At 36.3% G+C, this 20,661-nt stretch overlaps 1 protein-coding gene across 1 annotated transcript; it reads left to right on the top strand.

Annotated features, from left to right (window-relative positions):
- The first annotated feature begins 451 nt into the window (after positions 1-451).
- Positions 452-13,927, top strand: LOC135684030 (syntaxin). The gene is made up of 11 exons (XM_065199475.2): positions 452-712; positions 3,297-3,392; positions 4,191-4,290; positions 7,706-7,780; positions 8,478-8,554; positions 8,919-9,027; positions 10,090-10,163; positions 10,491-10,580; positions 11,054-11,101; positions 12,622-12,732; positions 13,287-13,927. Exons 1-11 carry the CDS (start codon positions 683-685, stop codon positions 13,365-13,367), a joined length of 891 nt encoding a protein of 296 aa, XP_065055547.1. The 5' UTR covers positions 452-682; the 3' UTR covers positions 13,368-13,927.
- Positions 13,928-20,661: the final 6,734 nt, after the last annotated feature.

Here is a 20,661-nt window from a genome sequence, read left to right on the forward strand (position 1 = left end):
GAAAAAGTATATGTATAGAAATAGGTTCTCTTCGATAGTTGATGCTATGACGTTGAGGGTTTTGGAGGAAAAGCATATTTATAGCAGTTCATCTTCTTCATCCCTGCGCATACACAGTAGCGTAAAACTTTCCTGTTACACGCTAAGAAAGCGTTAAGAAATTTTTAGTACTGAAAATATGAAGTCTGAAACTGGGCTGAAAAAACTTTCTAATAAAAAACGTATAAAGTTCATATATGTCTTCGCTTGTGCTGTAGATTTTACTTTTGCGCAAACATCAGTTGGTTTCAAGTTAATGTAGAAAGAGAGAATCGTCAAAGTCTCTCAATTTCATTTACTCTCCTTGAACAATGCTCAAATTTATGGAGTATCATGTTAGTCATTGGCGTCATAAGCCTGAACATGCAGTGGTCGATGAGTAATGCCTCATTCTTTTGCATGAACACGATTCTGCGGAGGAGAAAACTCCAAAGGAACCAAAAGTGGCCTTGATAAGACGCCCAAATTGTGAATAATGGCGGATGTAGTTTTATTACACAAATAATATATCGGGTGTCAAGAGCTTGTTATCTTAGCGTGAACATTATTTAGAACAGCACAAGGTTAAAGAGAATCATTTTTGGCAGGAAGAGTGGTATTATTGGCATGATTCGTTAATAAGGGGACAATCTTGTTATTGAAGATGAAGGACCGTCTTGCTGAGCTGCGGGGTGTAAGTATCACGATCTTATTTATTTATCGTTTATCATTTTCACGTGAAACTTTTGACCATATTGTATAATGAAAAGCAGTATCAGATTTAATTTTGCACATGTTTGTACTGTTTTGGCTTTAAGGGAGGTAGCCTTGAAGCAAGTTTGAACCCAGCACTACACACTGTACTGTGTCTAGACTTGCTTCTTTCTAAAATCGAAAGTGTACCGAACGGAAGGTCTGTGTTTTCCTCAGAAAATCCAAGTTTCTCTCAAGAACTACACGGAGCTCAAAAGAAAGTAATTGCAATATTCAATTTTCTTTGACACAAAATAAGGCAGAAATTCCTTCACAATGTGTAGTCTATTTGTATCCGGTTTCTGTTGATACCGGAACGAAATGGATGGTTTTTGGACTTGATTGCCTTCGATGCAACGGAGAAACAAAAGGAATCTAGGTGTAGCCTAATACTGCCATTTTTCTTAAAATTTTCTAGCAGGGTCATTTCTTATTTAGGAATCAGGGGGTGGCAATTGCACCATCACCAGCAATTCCACTCCTCAGATTTATTGTATCAAATATGCAGAAATATGTCTATTGTTCCTTTTGCTAGAGAAATAATAGAATCCCCTCAGTCAATGTCTATTTGAAGAGTCCCTATGGAGGGAAAACTGAACATGTGATTAGCACAAGTGCTTTTGAGAGACGAGTTATGGTAGGGGTAGCACCCAATACAGGACACACAACTTGGATACTAAGACCCTAAAATTATTTTACATTTGTATAATGAAATTTAGTTGAGAAATAACACTTTATCAAATATAGTGCCTAGAAAAAGTGGTGTCTATTATGAAATCGACTATAAATCCGGCACAATCAATAAACAAAATCCCTGAACTACTTTTAAGACTTTAAAATGGTAAGAAGATGACATCACAAACTGCATTATTGTGATGTTAAGATCTTGATCATAAATTCTGAAAGTGGACTGGAAAATAACACACAATTTTCAAATCAGTTAAATGTATTAAATTTGGCTGAGACATGGTCATTAAAAAATTTGACAGTTTATTTACGGATTATTTTCATTTTGGCTTTGTTCATGAAATTGAGAACCCATTGAATAATTTAGAACATCACAAATCTACAGTTCAATGAGCCTCTTAAATTATTTGCTGTTTCATTTTTTACTTCTATATATTGACTCATTATTGCTGTTGGTCAATTTCTATACCTTTTGTTTATCTATTTGTAGGATAAAAGTGATAGGTCTAGTGTTTTGTATTCTTTACACATGTTGAGCACATGCATTTGAGCCTGTAACTCCAAACAAACCATTTGTTTAAGTGAATTTTAAAAGGTATTTGCTCTTTAAGCAGGTATTCCCTATTCTGAGCAAATAAAAACTTGAATAAACTGCAGGCCAACTGCCAATAACCAACTGCCAACTTCCAACAGATAATTTATCTTTGATGCTGATCAGCTTTAAAAATTATAAACCTCTCTGCAGAAGAGTTGCAACTGAGATCCTTTTTTAATAAACCTTTTTCATAAACAGATGCCTTACCCTTTTTCATGCGATTTCATTTTATGCAATATAGCTCTCTCATTTTTTCAAACAACTTTTTGCATGATTCCCAGTAACTTATAAGTGTTAAGAAACTCAGCTTCAGGGAAATTATTTATTTTGGCAATCATTTGTCTTACAGACTTATTTGTTGCATTCTGCGCTGACCATTCTTTTTATGTGGATACCCATTAATACTATGTTGAATTACCTAATTAGGAGTCAAATGGCACTCTTTTAAACTAACTATTTTGAAAAAAACGTGGTCTTGCCTAATGACTGGAAACAATGAAAATGGAAATGAACATGAAGACAACATGTGCTTAAAGATGTCTTGCTTTGTTAAATAAATTGTCCTGCAGAGAATACTTGTCAAATAGAGTTTATTGGTTGTGACAAAACAGGCAGAAAAATTTTCCCAGGCAGCTGGGAGTAGAAAAACATTGGTATTTGTTTGGTGAAATTGAGAGAGAAGAACACCCTTAAATTACATATATGTTTTCCATCAAGCAATTTTTACATATTACGTTTCCTACTGTATCAGTCATTTTTCGTATGAAAAATTTTCTTTAATTATCACCTACTGTTCACCATTCAAAACCTTGCAATTTCATATATCAGGATTTTTTTTGCCATTATTTTGTCTCAAAGTCTCAAAATACTTCTGTTGATAGGAAAATGTTAAAATTTGAGGGCAAATATATAATTTATAATTTTGCTGTGCACATTGGCTAGCTTCAATCAATAAAATAATATATTTTTTAAAGTCACTTTATGACTTAATTTTTCATAAAACTTGTTCAGTTGTTTGGATACTTTTAGTTTCCTCTTTGTAAGATGATGCTTAAAGGAAATAGACAGATACATACAGAAGTGGCTTGTGCAATTTGTCAATTCAATGAGAAATTGGCCAATCAATAAGTGTGACACCCCTTTGAATCAGAAAGTTGTTTGCTTTTTAAAGCAAGATATATCAATTTCAGGTTGTTTTATGACAGCATTGCTTTTTATCTTGTTTTTGTTATCTAATTTTTAGCTGCAGACAGACGTCCCACCTGATTATGATGAAACAGTTTTTGATTCGAATGCTTCTGCAAACAGGAATCCATTTCTTGACGATTTTTTCACCCAGGTTTGAAAATTTTTTGTTGATCTTTTCTTCGTTATTTTGTTTTAATTATTTTTATCCTTAAAAAATTGGGATATGACAGGGATGCTGACATAACAGGAATAATTATAGACAAACATATTTTTGATTGTATTGCATTGTATTGTTTGCTAGCTAGCTCCCGAAGGAAGTTTTAGGACACTGAAAGGCTTTTGCTTATTGAACAGTGTCCTGATCAGCGGCGGACACTTGGGGGGGGGGGCGAGGGGGGGGGGGGGTGACTGCCCCCTCAATACTTTAGAGGACAATGGTCTTGTGTTCTAGAACAATGGGACATGTGACATCATCTTATTAAAACAATAGGCTTGCCCCCCCAATATTTGATCAAGTGTCTGCCCCTGGTCCTGATCCTTCCTCTTTATGTGACCAGACCTCATGATTCCAACGTCTGAAACTACAGAGAACTGGCGACCCTCCTTATTCTGAGAGAAAGTTTCATCATGATAGGGACTTGAAACATAGACCCATAATGGTCTGTAGTCAGCAACCCTAACCACTGAGCCATCCCTACACATTTGATAATTGTATTTCCTCATAAATTTCAGTAATATTTATTTATCATAGGGTCTCAACCATATAAAATAGAAAGATATTTTTGCATGTCATTTAGAAAACTGATGCTGTCTGCAATTTCAGTATTATCAAATAATCTAGTTGTGCCACTGTAGTACACAAGTAGAGTTGAAATCAAGTATAACTGAATAAGTAACAACATAGATGGAACTTGTAGTTAAATGTTTCTTGGTTCATCTATTTTCTTAGATTGAAGAGATTCAACAAAACATCAGTGAAATAAAAGAAAATGTCCTTGAAGTTAAAAAGAAGCACAGTGACATTCTTATTGCTCCACAGCCAAGTGACAGTAAGTAACAAATATGACATAGATGCACCTTATTTTTAAATATATTGCCATTTAGGAACAAGTTATCAAGCAAATTTTATTCTGATCGCTAATTTTCGTATTACTTTTCCTTTCATATGTATGTACCCATATCGCAAAATTTAACAATATGGTTCATTCTTTCTAACAAATCATACATGAATGAGTCAAACAGTGTTCATTCTTTCTTTTTTGTAAGCAACAATATCAAGAAATTTGCAGTAGATAGTTTTGGACTTAGTTCCCTTCAAGTTTTCCTGAAGATAACTTTTTGTCTTACATATGGTATTAATACAATTGCTGTAAATTTTTCATTTTTTTATATAATATCTTTTTACGTTAATCAGGACACACATTGATAACAGCAGTAACATTGAAGTGTTAATCCTGTATAAAGATTTGTGTTATTATTATTATTATTATTATTATTATTATTATTATTATTGTCAATCATTATTATTATTATTATTATTATTATTATTATTATTATTAATCTGTTCTGTCTTATCACCACGTACCAGAAAACATCCAGTCCCTGATTTCTAGTCTCTACATAAATTTTAAAACCTCTATTATCACAGATAAATTTGTTACCCCTGCTATTCCTGTTAAACATGGAGTTCTTCAAGGTGATTGCCTAAGTCCCCTTCTATTTAACATGTGCTTTAACACTTTCATTCAATACATAAAGGCAGAAAAATTCAAACAACTTGGTTTCTCTCCCCATAGCCAACCAGACTGTATGTTTACCCCAGAGCACTGGTTTCAGTTTGCAGACGATGCTGCAGTCATTACAAATGGGGAGAAAGAAAACCAGCTACTCTTAAACTGCTTTACAAGATGGTGTCAATGGTCTAACATGATTATAAGAGTAGACAAATGCACAACCTTTGGTATTAAAAAATTCTCAACACGCTCCCTACAATATCAGCCAAAGCTCTTCATCAATAATGAAATGGTCCCTCCTGTCATAACTGGAGAGTCTTTTAAGTATCTTGGGCGTCACTTCGACTTTAATATGAGCAACCAAGAACATATGTCTAAGCTCAGCTCCATCTTCACAGAACTCCTAACGCAAATTGATTCTTTACCTCTCCATCCAAAGAATAAGCTGCTTCTTTATAACAGCTATCTTCTCTCACAAGTTTCGTGGCACCTCACAGTAGCCGATCTATCAAAAACCTGGATCGTCGAAAACCTTGATAATCAAGTTTCTGCATTTATCCGCCGTTGGCTCGATTTACCCATAAGTGCTACTTTAAGTGGCATTATTCTGTCAAAAAACCAGTTCGGTCTTAACTTGATTCTTCCTTCTGTTAAATTCATGCAGTGTCAAACTGTTTGTCGTAATGCACTGAAATCCTCTCCCAACAAAAACATCCAATCTTTGTGGAAAAATACCAGCCAGAGCATGAACATCCAATATGATGTTTACAGGAATACTAGAGAAGTATTGAAGGCTGTTAGATCAGAACATAAAGAGCGCCTTCAAAACCATCTTGTATCTCAAGGTACCGTTCTTTCCTTCATCTTTGACCACTCTCTTCCTATAGCCTCTAAAATATGGACCACGGTTCAAAGCAACATGCCCATGAACATTTACAGTTTTACTATCAAATATCTTAGCAACTCCCTTGCCACGCGAAAAAACCTATCTAAATGGAACATTACTCAGTCGTCCGATTGCTCTTTTTGCCATATGCCAGAAACGTTACTTCACATTGTTGCAGGCTGCAAAACATACCTCGAAGAAGGCCGTTACACATGGCGCCATAACTCTGCATTGAACTTCCTAGCACAATCTTTAAAAGCTATACCTAATTGCTCTCTTTACGCAGATCTTTCAGGTTATCTCTCACCCTCTATCATAACAGGAGACTCTTTCCGTCCTGATCTACTTCTAGTCACTTCTGACCATCGACTATTCATACTCGAGCTTACAGTAGGATACGAAACTAACTTGGATGTCAATGCTAACCGCAAAAGAGAGAAATACTCGAATCTCATTCACAGCCTAAGCTCAGCCTATTCCTCTATCATGTTTGTTAATCGTTCTATTAGTTCCCTAGGTATCTTTGGTCTCTCTTGCTCCTCTTTCATCGACATGTGCAACGCTCTAGATATCAGCGAGAATCATCTCCGCTTCATGATCTCCAAACTATCCAACTTAACTATCCGTACCACCTATTACATTTTCTGCCGCAGAAATAAATCTTGGAATAATCCTGAACTTCTTCAGTTCTAACGATCTCTGCAACTGACGACTTCTAAAACAAACAATGACGAACATACTTTTTCCTTTTTTTTTGTTAATTTCTTTTGTTTGTGCTTGTAATAGTCTTTTTCTTTGTAAATCCAGGCTAGCCAATTGCAAATTACCTTTGTAATAGTGAAATTTGTAATTGTAGTTTTAATTGAATTGAAAATGAAAAGTTTCCATTATTATTATTATTATTATTATTACACTTGCTTAAAAGCAAATGTTTGTGAAAGTGTGGGTTAATAGCAAAGTATCCCAGTTGCTAAATGTAGTCATTAGAATTTTACTGTAAAAGAAGCAGAATTATATTTGTGAATGTTCTATGTAATCTAAAAAAATGCTAACACACTGATTATGGTCATCAAAGCCAAAAGAAATTTGCTGAGCTGCTGGCATGCTTTGCACTATTTGTGAAGCAAAGTACGACAGATAGTAGCTAGAGGATAAAACAAAACTTAAAATGTTAGGATAGTAGCATATTTAAACTACAAGCTTAAAACAAAGTATTTTAAAATGTAATTTTTTTTGTTTTGCAAAACAAGAGTGGAGTTCTTTTAAAGGGATCTTGATTAATCTTTAACAAGTAGGAAGATAGTAAAGCAAAAATTGTTTTTGCTCAATGCTTGAGAGAAAAAGCCCACCCTGCCTTTCATTAATCAAAATTTTCTCTGGTTCTTTTTTCCTTAATAAACTACAATATGAAATAATCTTCAAAACGCCTGGTTATTTGACACAGGAAATTTGCTGAAAGTGTTTTGCTACTTTTTCATATTTTAGGGAAGCAAATGGAAATCATCTGTTTATTTTTTAACCATGTCATATACATTTCAATTTAACTTTTGAAGATGTATCTGAAAATACTTTTACAAAAGCTCATGCTTTGTGAATGTAAAATTTTAATTTTGTAGAGAATAATTAGAATTAGTAGCTTAAGATATTTTGATAGTCATAAAGTAAATATATGCATGGTTTTTGTACTTGTTACAGGACTAGAGCATTCACATTTATTTTTGCTGATTACATGATTTTTGTACAATCTATTTCTTGTAGTACAATAAATTGACATAACTTAATAGTGCTGCATGCAGCATTTATTATTTTACTGTTGCTATGAAAATCTAAATTTGATTTCCATAGGGACAAAAGAGGAGCTGGAACAGTTAATGGCAAATATTAAAAGGAGCTCAAATAAAGTACAGAACAGCTTGAAAAGTATGACTCGTTTTTCTTTCTGGATAGCAAGTCTATTAATCAATGGTTTAGATTTTAAAAGCTTCATAGTGGACATCTGTAATTTATTTTGTTCAGTGTAGGGGGGGGGGGGGGGTATGCCTGCATGGAGATGTAGTGTTTTTAAAGGAAGTATGTTGTGCCACTGATTGGTTTGTCGAAGCAAAGAACAACATTTCTATTTCATGGAGATCTTGTTCATATAAAAGGAAGTCTCTTACTTGCTATTTATCAGTTGTACTAATCTGTCACGCTTCTGTAATTTTGAGAACCCTCGAAATTCAACAAACAATAGCCAATAACCAGTGCAACACACTGCTTCTGAATGTATTTAAACTCATTCTAAAACTTACATTAATCGTTACATTACGTAAAATCGTACATTAATTTTCTGTAATAATGTCTGTTTTGAAACCTTTACTCTCTTGACTGTTTTCTGGTCTGGCATTAAGTGCTTGGTGCCGCAAAGACAGAGCTGTGCATGTTTATGTGGATAGAACAGGCTGGTTCTAAGTTGCTTATTCGTGTTTAACGCTTAATACGATCATTTGACAACTTTTCTGGATGATTCAATTATGTTGAAATTCAGAGAAGCAGCTTAGAACCGTCCTTTTCTATAAATAAAATGGGTACTCCCTTGATTGGAAGCCTTATAATTATTAGTCTATTGGTTTGTTAGGTATGCAAAGGCATATACAGGAACAGGAAGGCTCAAGTGGTGGTAATTATGCGGAAATCAGGATAAAGAAGAGTCAGGTAGAAAAATCTACTGTTTAATGAAATATTTTGCTTTTTGGCTGTAGCTTTTTCTTCTGAGGTCTTACATTTAAGGTCAACTTGATTTTGTCAGTGGAGATTTTGAAATTGATATATCTGAATTTTAAAAGTTTGTACAAGTTTGAGATAATGATCTTTTTTTGCTTTGGGATGTTCTGTAGCTAATTAAGTTGCTTTAGAAATTGTTGGGATTCAAATTGTGAATTTGTTTATGGTAATATTCTCAAGCTAAGATCATGCTAACTATATACTTTTATCACAAATTTAGTTTAGAGTCTTCCGTTGATACCTTTAATCTGTAAATGATATTTTTGGTGATCTGTTCTTGGTATTTGGTTTGCAGCATGCAGCGTTGCAGAGAGAGTTCGTCGAGGTAATGCATGATTACAATGCCATCCAAAATGACTACCGAGACAGATGCAAAAATCGCATCCAAAGACAATTGGAAATCAGTACGTACTATTAAGCGTTTTTTTAATAACACTGTTTTTGACTGAATATTGACTAGGCTAAAATAAAATGGGCTTCGAATGAAATATTGCGGAAAACGAGGTCTATTTGTTTATGAGTCGATTTCACGTGATAGTTTCTCGCCCACCAGCGAGGAGGGGCTAATGGAATTGCTTTAGAGGATGCGCTTCTTTTTAGAGTGTCGTTTCCTCTAATTATTATGTTACTGGGTTGCAAAGCATTTCCAATTTTTGGCAAACCTGTACTTAAGAATTAATGGAATGAAAGAATGTACTTAAGAAATAATATCTTAATGATGAAAATCAGAATAAACCTCTAATTTTTAACATATCCGATTCAACATAAAGCTCTAAACTTATTTTACTGATAAGCGAGTCTGTACAATTCCTTTGTTTTCTTTTTTTTCCTGTATATGGTTTGCCAGGGTGTCTGTTTCCTTAATTTTTCCAGCAAAGGGCAGTATGATATTTTGAGCACCGCACACCTCCCGTGCATTTTGATGTGCTTGCCATTTTGTTGTGAGCGTATAGTTTTCCTGAGTGTAGACTACCAAAGTAGAGGACCGTTGCATTTTTTCGATGTATGCAAAAAATTACCTGTTTGTTTCTGTCACATCCATTTATTCTTTCAATGAATCTTTTTGCAAGAAATCTGAATCAATTGCTAAAATGAAAATTTTTAATCTTTGATACCTATACATTTATAATTAACTAGCTGGCCTCTTGTCTACAATAACATAATGGATTTTACCAAGACTAATCATGAAACATACATACCAAATGTCTGCCAAATGACTTGGTAAACTACAGCAAATTCTTGAATATTTTTTGTTGCGTCCCTTTTCCCCTCCGAACAATGCTTCATGCAATGTTAAGAGGCTCGATATAGCTCAATAGGTTCCTTTCTACAAACCCCATAGTTTTAACTCTACAACCAACACTGTTTTAGGAGAAAAGGGTGCGGTATCGGTCTTTTTTACCTGAAACACTTCATATGAAACACAATGCTACTACTTCATATATGATATTGTCTCTCTTCAACAGCTGGAAGGTCGACCACAAGTGAAGAACTTGAACAGATGCTTGAGTCTGGAAACCCTGCGATATTCACTCAGGGGGTCGGTTTCATCACCTCTTTTCCCTACATTTATTTCGTCATTTTGCTCTACTTTTCATCCTCAAAGAAAACTGCCTGCAGTTCAAAATTATCCTTTTCTCTGTATAGTTCATTTATTAATTTCTATAAAATCCGTTTTCTGTCACTTTTGTGCTATTTACTGTTCAATTTGATTGGTTTTCTTACAGTTACAAACTACCTTTATAATAACAATGTTTAAATTATGATATAATCCCTGATATCTTGCAGTTACAAAGAACTTGATCATTTGCGATTCTGAGTATGTTTTTTTGTCAAAATGACAATCGAGTTATTTGATTCTCTATAGATAATTGTGGAAACTCAACAAGCAAAACAGTCTCTACGTGATATCGAGGCACGACACAATGACATCATGAAATTAGAAACCAGTATTAGGGTATGTCATGATTTTTATTATCTACTGCTTTTGAAGGCGGATGTTATTTCCTTATGCCCATTTTTCTATTTGCTATCCACAATAGCAGTTTTTGCATGGCATTGACAAGAATGGAACTACCTAATATAATTATTGCTTGAGATATGTGTAGCATCGAATTTGCAAAGAGAATTGAATAATCAAAACACCTTAGAAATGTTAATTGATTAATTGATGTGTAGAGTAGATTTTGCGAAGAAAAATGATTAAAACACCTTAGAAGAGTTAATTGATGGTGCTAATAAATATATACACTAATCGTGTGGATATTTTTATCACCGCTGTAGATGTAGAATAATTCAATGATGATTTAGTAATTGCGTTCTTTCAATGGATTAAAATTTTTGACAGTCAGGAAAAACATTGTCTCCAATATTTACTTAGAAAATTAACCAAAGTTTACTTAGTCATAAAAATCTTGTTTTTTCAACTAGGAATTACATGAAATGTTTACAGATATGGCAATCCTTGTAGAATCCCAGGTAAATATGAGAATTTTTTGTTTATTGGGTCATATTAAAAACACAATATTGTTATTGATACCAGTAAAGATGTTGACCCTTTGGAGTCTTATTCACTTATGTAAGGATATCTATTTGTCAAAAGAAAGAGTTTTTTTGCAGAGATTGCGGTTAGAACCACGGACTGGCCAAAAACGTGACAAGTTTTCTATAACAATGTTTATGCTATTGAAATATACCTGGGCTCATCTTGCGTAACTTAACCTAGATTGAAAATAAGGATTAACCAGTGCTAAAAAATGTTGGTTAACCCGCGTTTTTTAAGATGCGTATGTGTCAGACTGTCAAAAAATGATGAATTAAACATTTGTATCCATGCAGAATAGAAAAGCAGCCTTGGATAACCCTTTGTAACATTTAAAAAACACCAAGAAAATCTTGTCTTGGCTCAATCCGTCTTTCGAGAAGGGTCATCTTTCCTTTGTAAAGAAGCTGCCTTTACACATCAAAAGTGTTCAAAGCTCATTTAACCTGGTTGAACATGGGTTAACAAGCAAAATATCAAAGGATAGATATACTAGATTGCGTGCTGTACAATGTAATAGAAAATAACTATAAATTTATGTAAATTGTACTAGGAATAGATAAGAGATTATAAATTAACGACGTTTCGAGCATGGCCCGTTTTTAAAGTATTAAAGGGCTTTATAATGCTAGTTGTTGAAATCACAAGGCTATGGTTTATATTGAGATGAATTTTTAGGCCTAGTCACTGCTCGATGTGCCTACCTTCTCGTGGGACATAAATCTGACCTTCCTAGGCTAGGAGAATCCTGTTAGCTAAATTTCTAGAAATAACAAATAAGTATCATCCGTTTTGGTAAGGGTATTTTTTTATAGTAGAAAGATGAATTTACCGTTTGGATGTCGATTAAAGTCATGAAATCACGGAGCCAGCAAGTGACTGATTCTTTTCAATAACTTGTTTAGCTTTTGTTGGCTCACTGACCTACTAACATAGGAAAGAATGTATTGGTGTTTGGGGTGACATCGTAAAAGACTCTTTGATTGTCAGAAGCTTCGCGTGAAACCTGGTGTTTCTACAATTTGGCCTCACGATTTGCGGATATTTTTTACTTGTGTTTTGTCAATGATTCATCAAGAAAACATCCAATTTATATAAGTGCCTTAAAGAAGACCTTGGGACTGGAGGACAGCTTTAGGGAAAAAGGATATACTATTCTGTATCCATATTACCGTTACACTTTTTGATGCTGCTTCGCGGCGCGGGGTCTGCATTTCAAGAAGAGTTGATTAACGAAAGATGGAAATAGCTTGATCTGCCTTGCTGCAGTTCCTCAGGGCACTTTTGTAGCAGATCAAAAAAGTGATCTGATTGAAGGGAACCGCACTGTCAAATCTCCCAACACTTTGAATATGCCTTCACTTCCAGCTTATTTTATAAGAATGATACATTGTTTGTTTGCACATTGATTTAACTCATAGAGCACAAGTTAGATGATTTTTTTATCACTACACAGGGTGAGATGATCAATCGTATAGAATATAATGTCGAGCAAGCAGCAGAATATGTGCAAGCAGCTGTGGTTGATACAAAGAAAGCTGTCAAGTACCAAAGCAAAGCCCGTAGGGTAAGCTGTACTCTTTTGGTTTTGAACTGTGGTTCTGACATTTACTTTGTGGTTCTGACATCTACAGTGAATTGGGCAAGCCAATTAAGATAACATAAGAATTTTTTATAGGATTCAAAACTAAACACAAAACCTTGTCAGTTGATGCCGAAAATCTAATAGAGTAAACTCTCTGCAATTCAATCTGAACATCATATGACAAGCTTCTACAATTTTAAATCAGGTTGGCATGAAAACTCACGTGGGCATAAACACCTTATGTCGCTTTTTCATGCCAGCCTCAAAATGCCTTATAATTTGCATTTTTCCAATTCGAGGGGAATCTATTATCCTTCTCGCTCTTTTACGATGAACTTTTACAAAACAGAAGTCATGTGAACATCATGTGACCAGCCTCTAAATATTTATGTTGAGTATCATATAAGGGCGTTCAACTTTAATTAAATTTTCATGCCTGAATGAATTCATTCCGGGTCTCATATAAAGGGCCCTTTAGGATTTTTGAAGAAATCAAGTTAACATTTCTGATACATCTCTTATTTTTTCATTTCTAGAAAAAAATAATAATCATTATTTGCTGTTTGATACTGCTCCTGATCATCGCCTTGGCAATATACTTTGCAGTGAAAGGTTGAGAACCTGTCGTTTTCCTGTTATGTATTGATGTACCATATAATTGTTCATGTAACATTTTTTATTGAAAACTTTACCTTCACTATAAATGCAAATTTGCAAAGATCTGCTTTTATATAAAAGCTGGCAAGACAGTTGCTGTGAACAAGGCAAATAATGTACCAAATTTTTGTTAAAAGAAATTGATTCACTAACAATCATTTTTAAATATTCATCAACAATGAAGGGGAATTTTTTTGAGACCTATGTGATGCAGAAATTGTCATGATTGATGAATCATTGCTCCATTGATTGATTTGTCATCTAATGTTTTGCTTGACACCAAGTTTATCTGTGAATCAACTCATACGTTTTTGCAGGGCAATTTTGAACATGCTAAGATGAAAATGTTATAGTCAGGCTTTATATTAATATGTTAATAGACTGCTAGTTCATCTTGAGTGTTAATTCTCTGTAGCTTATTATTTCCATAAATAATATTTTACATATGTAAATGTGACTGGCAGTTAACATAATTCCAGGCTTTTGTTCCAGCATTAAAATTCCTATTGTTCAGAGTCTTTTCAGTTTGCTTTAGATTTTCTTAAAACTGTTGCCTGATTCCTTTCCATATCATTTCCTCTTTGTTATTACTATAGTACAGTTGTTTTTGTTTGTTTTTGTATTGTATTTGTTGCTACGTAGCATCCGAGGGAGACTTTAGGACACTGAGAAACTATGCTTATCGAGCAGTGTCCTGGTACTTCCTCTCGATGTGACCACACCTCGTGATTCCTACGCCTGGAATTCTCCCCACTCTGGGTGAAAGTTTGGTCATGTCAGGGACTCGAACCACGGACCCTCAACTGAGCCATCCTCGTATTTACTACGTGTTTTCCACCCTGCAACACACTGTTGCGTCTTTTTCGTTGTTCTTAGGGGATCTAGCCTACCAGAAAAAGGCTAAGGTGTGAATAGAAATCAGGGAAAATCATTTTGAAATGAGGCGCTTTTCCTTGGCTAAAATTTCAAGCACACAATAAAATTTATTTTCAGATTTTTTGATTAACAACAGAATTTCTTTCAAATATAACCAATAACTTTGAAAAATATGATACTTCAGTAATAATTCAGGAATAGACTAGTATGGGAAGGGAAAATCTGGGAAAGTTAAGACAGCAGAATATTTTTTCACCTGCAAAATATATCGTAACTTAGTGAGAATAAACACATTATGTTTTAATCATGTACCAGAAAGTATGTTTAACTGTATTTGCCAATTGAAAAACTTGGTATTCATTTGATATAATTATTTCCTCAGTAAGTATCAATTTAGTCAACCTCGTCAAAACTTTAGTGGATACTTTTGATCTGCTCTGAAACTAAACTCCACGCAGAGCTGGACAAACTTTAAACGGCCTTTCTGGACAACGGCTATCTAGAAGATGTAATTTCTTCTTACAAGGAAAAAGATCGCAAGTTTTTCAGCTGTCCAAAAGTTCGGTCCAAGAGCCCAGTTTATCTTAAACTACCTTGGATTGGTAACACTCCCTTGCGATTTGAAAGTCAGATTAAACAGGCCATCACAAAATGTTTCTTTGCTGTCAATCCTCGTTTTGTAAACAGTACTGGAGAGCCCTTCCATCCATTCAAAAGGATTGCGTTCCTACCAACCAAAAAAGTTCCGTTATTAATGAATTTACGTGCCAGTGTGATTCTGGCTACGTAGGACGTGTGGTGAACTGTTCTCATTAGTATTCTGTTTATATGCATTTTCACGTCCTCTTATTGTTCACACATAATTACCATTGTTTTAACGCATTTTAAATACTCTTTGTTGTTTCTAATTGCACTGCACATTAACTGATATCCATGGAAACAGTTTAGTTGATTTTAGTTTTGTTATGGGGTGTGGAGTTGAGTTCGTAAGGATCGAGGAATGAAATTGAGTTAGAGAAATGAAAGATTTGTTTATTGATTAAATTCTCAAGCGGTGAGTTCGTTCCATTTATTTTATGTATATAGATATCTTAAAGGGCCTCCATAATTGGTAACCACGACGTCTTCATTGCATTTGTTTACGTTTGATTTTATCCTTGCGCCATTGTTTACTTCACACACCAACATCATGTCTACTCCCGAAACTTCCTCTGAAACTCCTTCAACTTCCACTACGAACATCACTTCTGTTAGTCTCAAGCTACCTCCGTTCTGGCCTTCCGATCCTTCTATTTGGTTTGCACAAGTTGAGGCTCAGTTTCAGACACGCAATATTACATCTCAATCGACAAAATATCACCATGTCATTTCCATGCTTCCGCCAGAAGTTGCTCAAGAGATTCGCGACATATTACTTAATCCACCAACTTCTCAACAATATGACTACCTCAAGTCCGAGCTTATCAAGCGTACGTCTGTTTCGGAGCGAAAACGTCTTCATCAGTTACTAGTAGCAGAGGAACTCGGTGATCGAAAACCCACCCAACTTCTTCGCAAAATGCGACAGCTTTTAGGCAATGCAGAGCTCGAGGAGCGTATTCTTCGTCAGTTGTTTCTCGAACGTTTACCGACTAATGTTCAACCCATCTTGGTTTCCTCTGCTGATACAATTTCCCTAGATCAACTTGCCACTCTTGCTGATAAGATTTTAGACGTTACTTCATCGTCACCTTTGCTGTCCCCCCTTTCTGCCACAGCAACACCTTTAGTTTCAACAAGCGATTTACAAGAGCAAATTTCTCAGCTAACCATTGCTGTACAGGCTTTACAATCTCAAGTTTCCTCTCGTGGTCGTTCTCCTTATCGTCGCTCCAGTTTTTCATCTGGTTCTCGTCGCCCCTCTCGCAGTTCAAGTCGATCTCGCCACCCTAATTCTGAATGTTGGTACCATTGGCGTTTTGGTGTTAATGCAAGAAAATGTCAGTCACCATGTTCTTTTCGCTCATCGTCTTTGGGAAACGGTCCCACCAGCGATTAGAGGCGGCCTCTTCGTCTGGTTCCTCCGCTCACAGTCGTCTTTTCTATGTTACTGACCGAAAGACTGGTACTCGTTTTCTTGTTGATACAGGTGCTGAAGTTAGTGTCCTTCCACCTTCTTCACAACAGCGTAAATTTCCATCAAAGATCACTCTTCAAGCTGTCAATCATACACCTATTGCAACTTATGGACAAAAGTCAGTCACTTTAGATCTTGGTTTACGCCGTATTTTTCCATGGGTATTCATTCTCGCTGACGTGCCTCGTCCAATCCTTGGTGCCGATTTTTTAGCCAATTTTGGTCTAAAAGTGGATCTTCGTCACCACAAACTTCTTGACACAAACACTAACCTCACCATTCAAGGCCTTACAACCCCAGCCACTTCACCTTGTCCCATTTTTGCGATATCGACTCTGGCTACGCCTTATCAAGATCTTCTAAAAGAGTTTCCAGACATTGTTCGTCTTTCAAACAAAGCAACTGCCATCAAACACACTGTGACGCACCATATTCGCACTGAGGGTCCACCTGTTTTCTGTCGTCCACGAAGACTCGCTCCAGATCGTTTTGCTATCGCCAAGTCGGAATTTGATCACATGCTTCAATTAGGCATCATTCGTCCTTCAAAGAGTAGTTGGTCTTCTGCACTTCACATGGTTCCAAAACCCACCCCAGGTGACTGGAGACCTTGTGGAGATTATCGCGCATTGAACAACATAACCATCCCAGACCGCTACCCAATACCCCACATACAAGATTTCTCTTCTTCTTTGCATGGTAAAAATATATTCTCAAAAATCGACTTGGTTAAAGCGTATCACCAAATTCCTGTTGAACCATCCGACATTTCAAAAACTGCCATAACAACACCTTTTGGCCTTTTCGAATTCGTGCGTATGCCTTTCGGCCTTCGAAACGCTGCACAGACTTTTCAGCGCTTTATTGACGAGGTCCTGCGGGGCCTTGATTTCGTCTATGCCTATATCGATGATGTTCTAATTGCAAGTGCTAGCGCAGAGGAGCATTTACATCATCTCCGTATAATTTTTCAGCGTTTCCAAGACTACGGCATTGTCATAAATCCATCAAAAAGTGAATTTGGATCTGCTTCATTGGATTTTCTGGGTCATCATGTTTCTGCTGACGGTATCAGCCCACTCTCCTCCAAAGTTCAAATTATTCAAGATTTTCCGCCTCCAACATCATTACGCTCGCTACGTGAATTTCTTGGCCTCGTCAACTTTTACCGCCGTTTTATACCAAACTGTGCAACACTCATGCAGCCATTAACTGATCTTCTAAATGCTCGTCACACAAAACAGCCTTTTCACCTCTCTGAGTCTGCCTGTACCGCATTTACGGCTGTCAAATCTACTTTAGCAACCAAAACTTTACTCCGCCATCCAGTCCCTAGAGCTCCATACAGTCTGATGACTGATGCTTCAAATATTGCGGTTGGTGCCGTACTTCAGCAATACATAGATGGTACCTGGCACCCTCTGTCCTTTTTCTCAAAGCGATTACAACCATCGGAAACAAAGTACAGTACTTTCGGTAAAGAATTACTTGCAGTATACCTTTCCATTCGCCACTTCCGTCATATTCTTGAAGGTCGTCAGTTCTTCATTTTAACGGATCACAAGCCTCTAATACATGCCATTTCTTCAGCATCTTCTCGTCATTCGCCTAGGGAGATTCGACATCTGGACTTTATATCGCAATTCACAACAGATATTCGACACATTAAAGGTATTAAAAACCCTGTTGCTGATGCCCTGTCACGCCTTGTTATTAATTCTATCCATTCATCGATCGATTTCTCCCAACTTGCTGATGCACAACAATTTGATGAAGAACTTTCGCAGGTAGAAGCATCCACATCCTTACAGTTTTGTGACATTCCGCTTCCATTGTCGAACAAAACGATTCTTTGTGATACTTCTACAGGAAATCCTCGGCCATATGTTCCAGCTCTCCACCGTCGTGCTGTCTTTGATAGTTTACATTCTGTTTCACATCCTGGAATTCGTGCCACACAAAAACTTATTACGCAGCGTTTCATTTGGCCTGGCATGAACAAGGAAATTCGCCAGTGGACCAAATCGTGCCTTAATTGTCAACGTTCCAAAGTTCAGCGTCATACCGTTACTCCTTTTGCCACTTTCTCGTGTCCTGACGTACGTTTTGATCATGTTCACCTGGATCTTGTTGGCCCTTTGTCGCTTTCCAAAGGTCACCGTTATATTCTCACTTGTATCGATCGTTTCACGCGTTGGCCTGAAGCAATACCACTACCAGACATCTCAGCAGAAACTGTTGCACGCGCCTTTGTTCAACGATGGATTGCGATATTTGGTGTTCCTTCTACCATAACTACGGATCGTGGTGCTCAATTTCAGTCCAACTTATTTAGATGTTTAACCCAGCAACTTGGCACCAACCACATCCATACAACTGCATACCACCCTTCTGCTAATGGTCTTGTGGAGCGCTTTCATCGTCAATTGAAGTCTTCCTTGAAAGCATCGGATAACGGCCTTAATTGGACTGACTGCCTTCCATTGATAATGCTTAATATTCGTTCCTCTTTTAAATCAGACCTTAGCTGCAGCCCCGCTGAACTCGTTTTTGGAACACAACTTCGTCTCCCTCATCAATTTTTTGCTCCATCATCCTTGGCTTCTCTAGATCCGAAAAATTACGTTGACCGTTTACGTCGGTACATGTCAAAGCTACAAGCTACGCCAACCCGGTCTCATACAAATCGCTCCTACATTCCTGTTGATTTGCAGTCCTGCACTCATGTGTTCGTTCGCGATGACAGTGTCAAAGCTCCCCTTCAACCTCCTTACCGTGGCCCGTTCCGGATTCTTCGTCGTTTTCCAAAGTACTATACACTGGACATCAATGGAAAACAGGATACGGTATGTTTGGACAGGTTAAAGCCAGCCTTCATTGATATATCTGCTCCTCCAGTTAAGAGTCGTGACGAAACTGTTATTCCTCCGTCTCCAAAGGAGTCCGATGTACCTATCCGTAAAACTCGCTCTGGACGTCATGTTCATTTTCCAGACCGTTTTTATTCGTAACTTGAATATATCTGTTTACTCTTTTGCACCTTTAACACTTCCTTAATTATGACATTTATCGTTCGCTTTATCGCACTAGCTCTCTAGGGGGGGAGCTCTGTGGTGAACTGTTCTCATTAGTATTCTGTTTATATGCATTTTCACGTCCTCTTATTGTTCACACATAATTACCATTGTTTTAACGCATTTTAAATACTCTTTGTTGTTTCTAATTGCACTGCACATTAACTGATATCCATGGAAACAGTTTAGTTGATTTTAGTTTTGTTATGGGGTGTGGAGTTGAGTTCGTAAGGATCGAGGAATGAAATTGAGTTAGAGAAATGAAAGATTTGTTTATTGATTAAATTCTCAAGCGGTGAGTTCGTTCCATTTATTTTATGTATATAGATATCTTAAAGGGCCTCCATAGACGCACAACCCAAATATTGAGGATAGGATCAAACAACACTTCTTCCAACATAATAAGCAAAACTGCCCCTCAAAGTGAACAGCCTCCTCGATCTTGTAGGTCTAGAAACACTGTTAAAACAAGTGATACTGCCATCGGTCAACATTTTTTAGATAACCCAGATAACCGTGCAACTTTTAATGTGGAAATGCCGGTCGTCTTTTCATCTAGCAGTTTTGGAACTGATCTACAAACAAACGAAAAAGCCGCCATTGTGTAGACAGAAGGAGTTCATTTTCTCCTGATTGGCCTATTTCGATCGACAACTGGGTATATATTTTCCATCGTGTTCTTTCGGACCGTTATTCTGACGTTTTATACTCTGAGGAGTGTCAGACGAAAAAACTTTTAGTAGTATGTTGTGAAATGTTTGTTTTTTCAAAATTTATTATCGATTTATACTTGTCTACAGAATTAAAATCTGTTTGATGTATGCCTAATTGGCTGGATTGCAAAGCCAAAGCAATCTGTCGATTGTGTTTTTACCAGAAGGCAAATTCATATCACAAATATGTGTTGACATTACCTGCCTTTTCAAAGAAAAGCTAGTTTTAATTGTGATTACTAGTTACTAAATTACTTAAATTGATCATTTTAGAATTAAAAAAGTCAAGTTGAAGTTGCTGAGTAATACAATTCACGCTGCATATCAGAGATGAAACATGAATTTAAATGGGCTGGACATGATATTATAACATGTAGTTGACCATCCGAAAGTGGTTATATTCTGAATTTAAAATAAAATTTATACACAATTTATGCTATTTATTAACAAAGAATAAAATAATGACTAGAAATGT

Source organism: Rhopilema esculentum, chromosome 7 (assembly GCF_057945365.1).
Source record: "Rhopilema esculentum isolate cy_ngs chromosome 7, ASM5794536v1, whole genome shotgun sequence".
Classification (NCBI taxonomy): Eukaryota; Metazoa; Cnidaria; class Scyphozoa; order Rhizostomeae; family Rhizostomatidae; genus Rhopilema; species Rhopilema esculentum.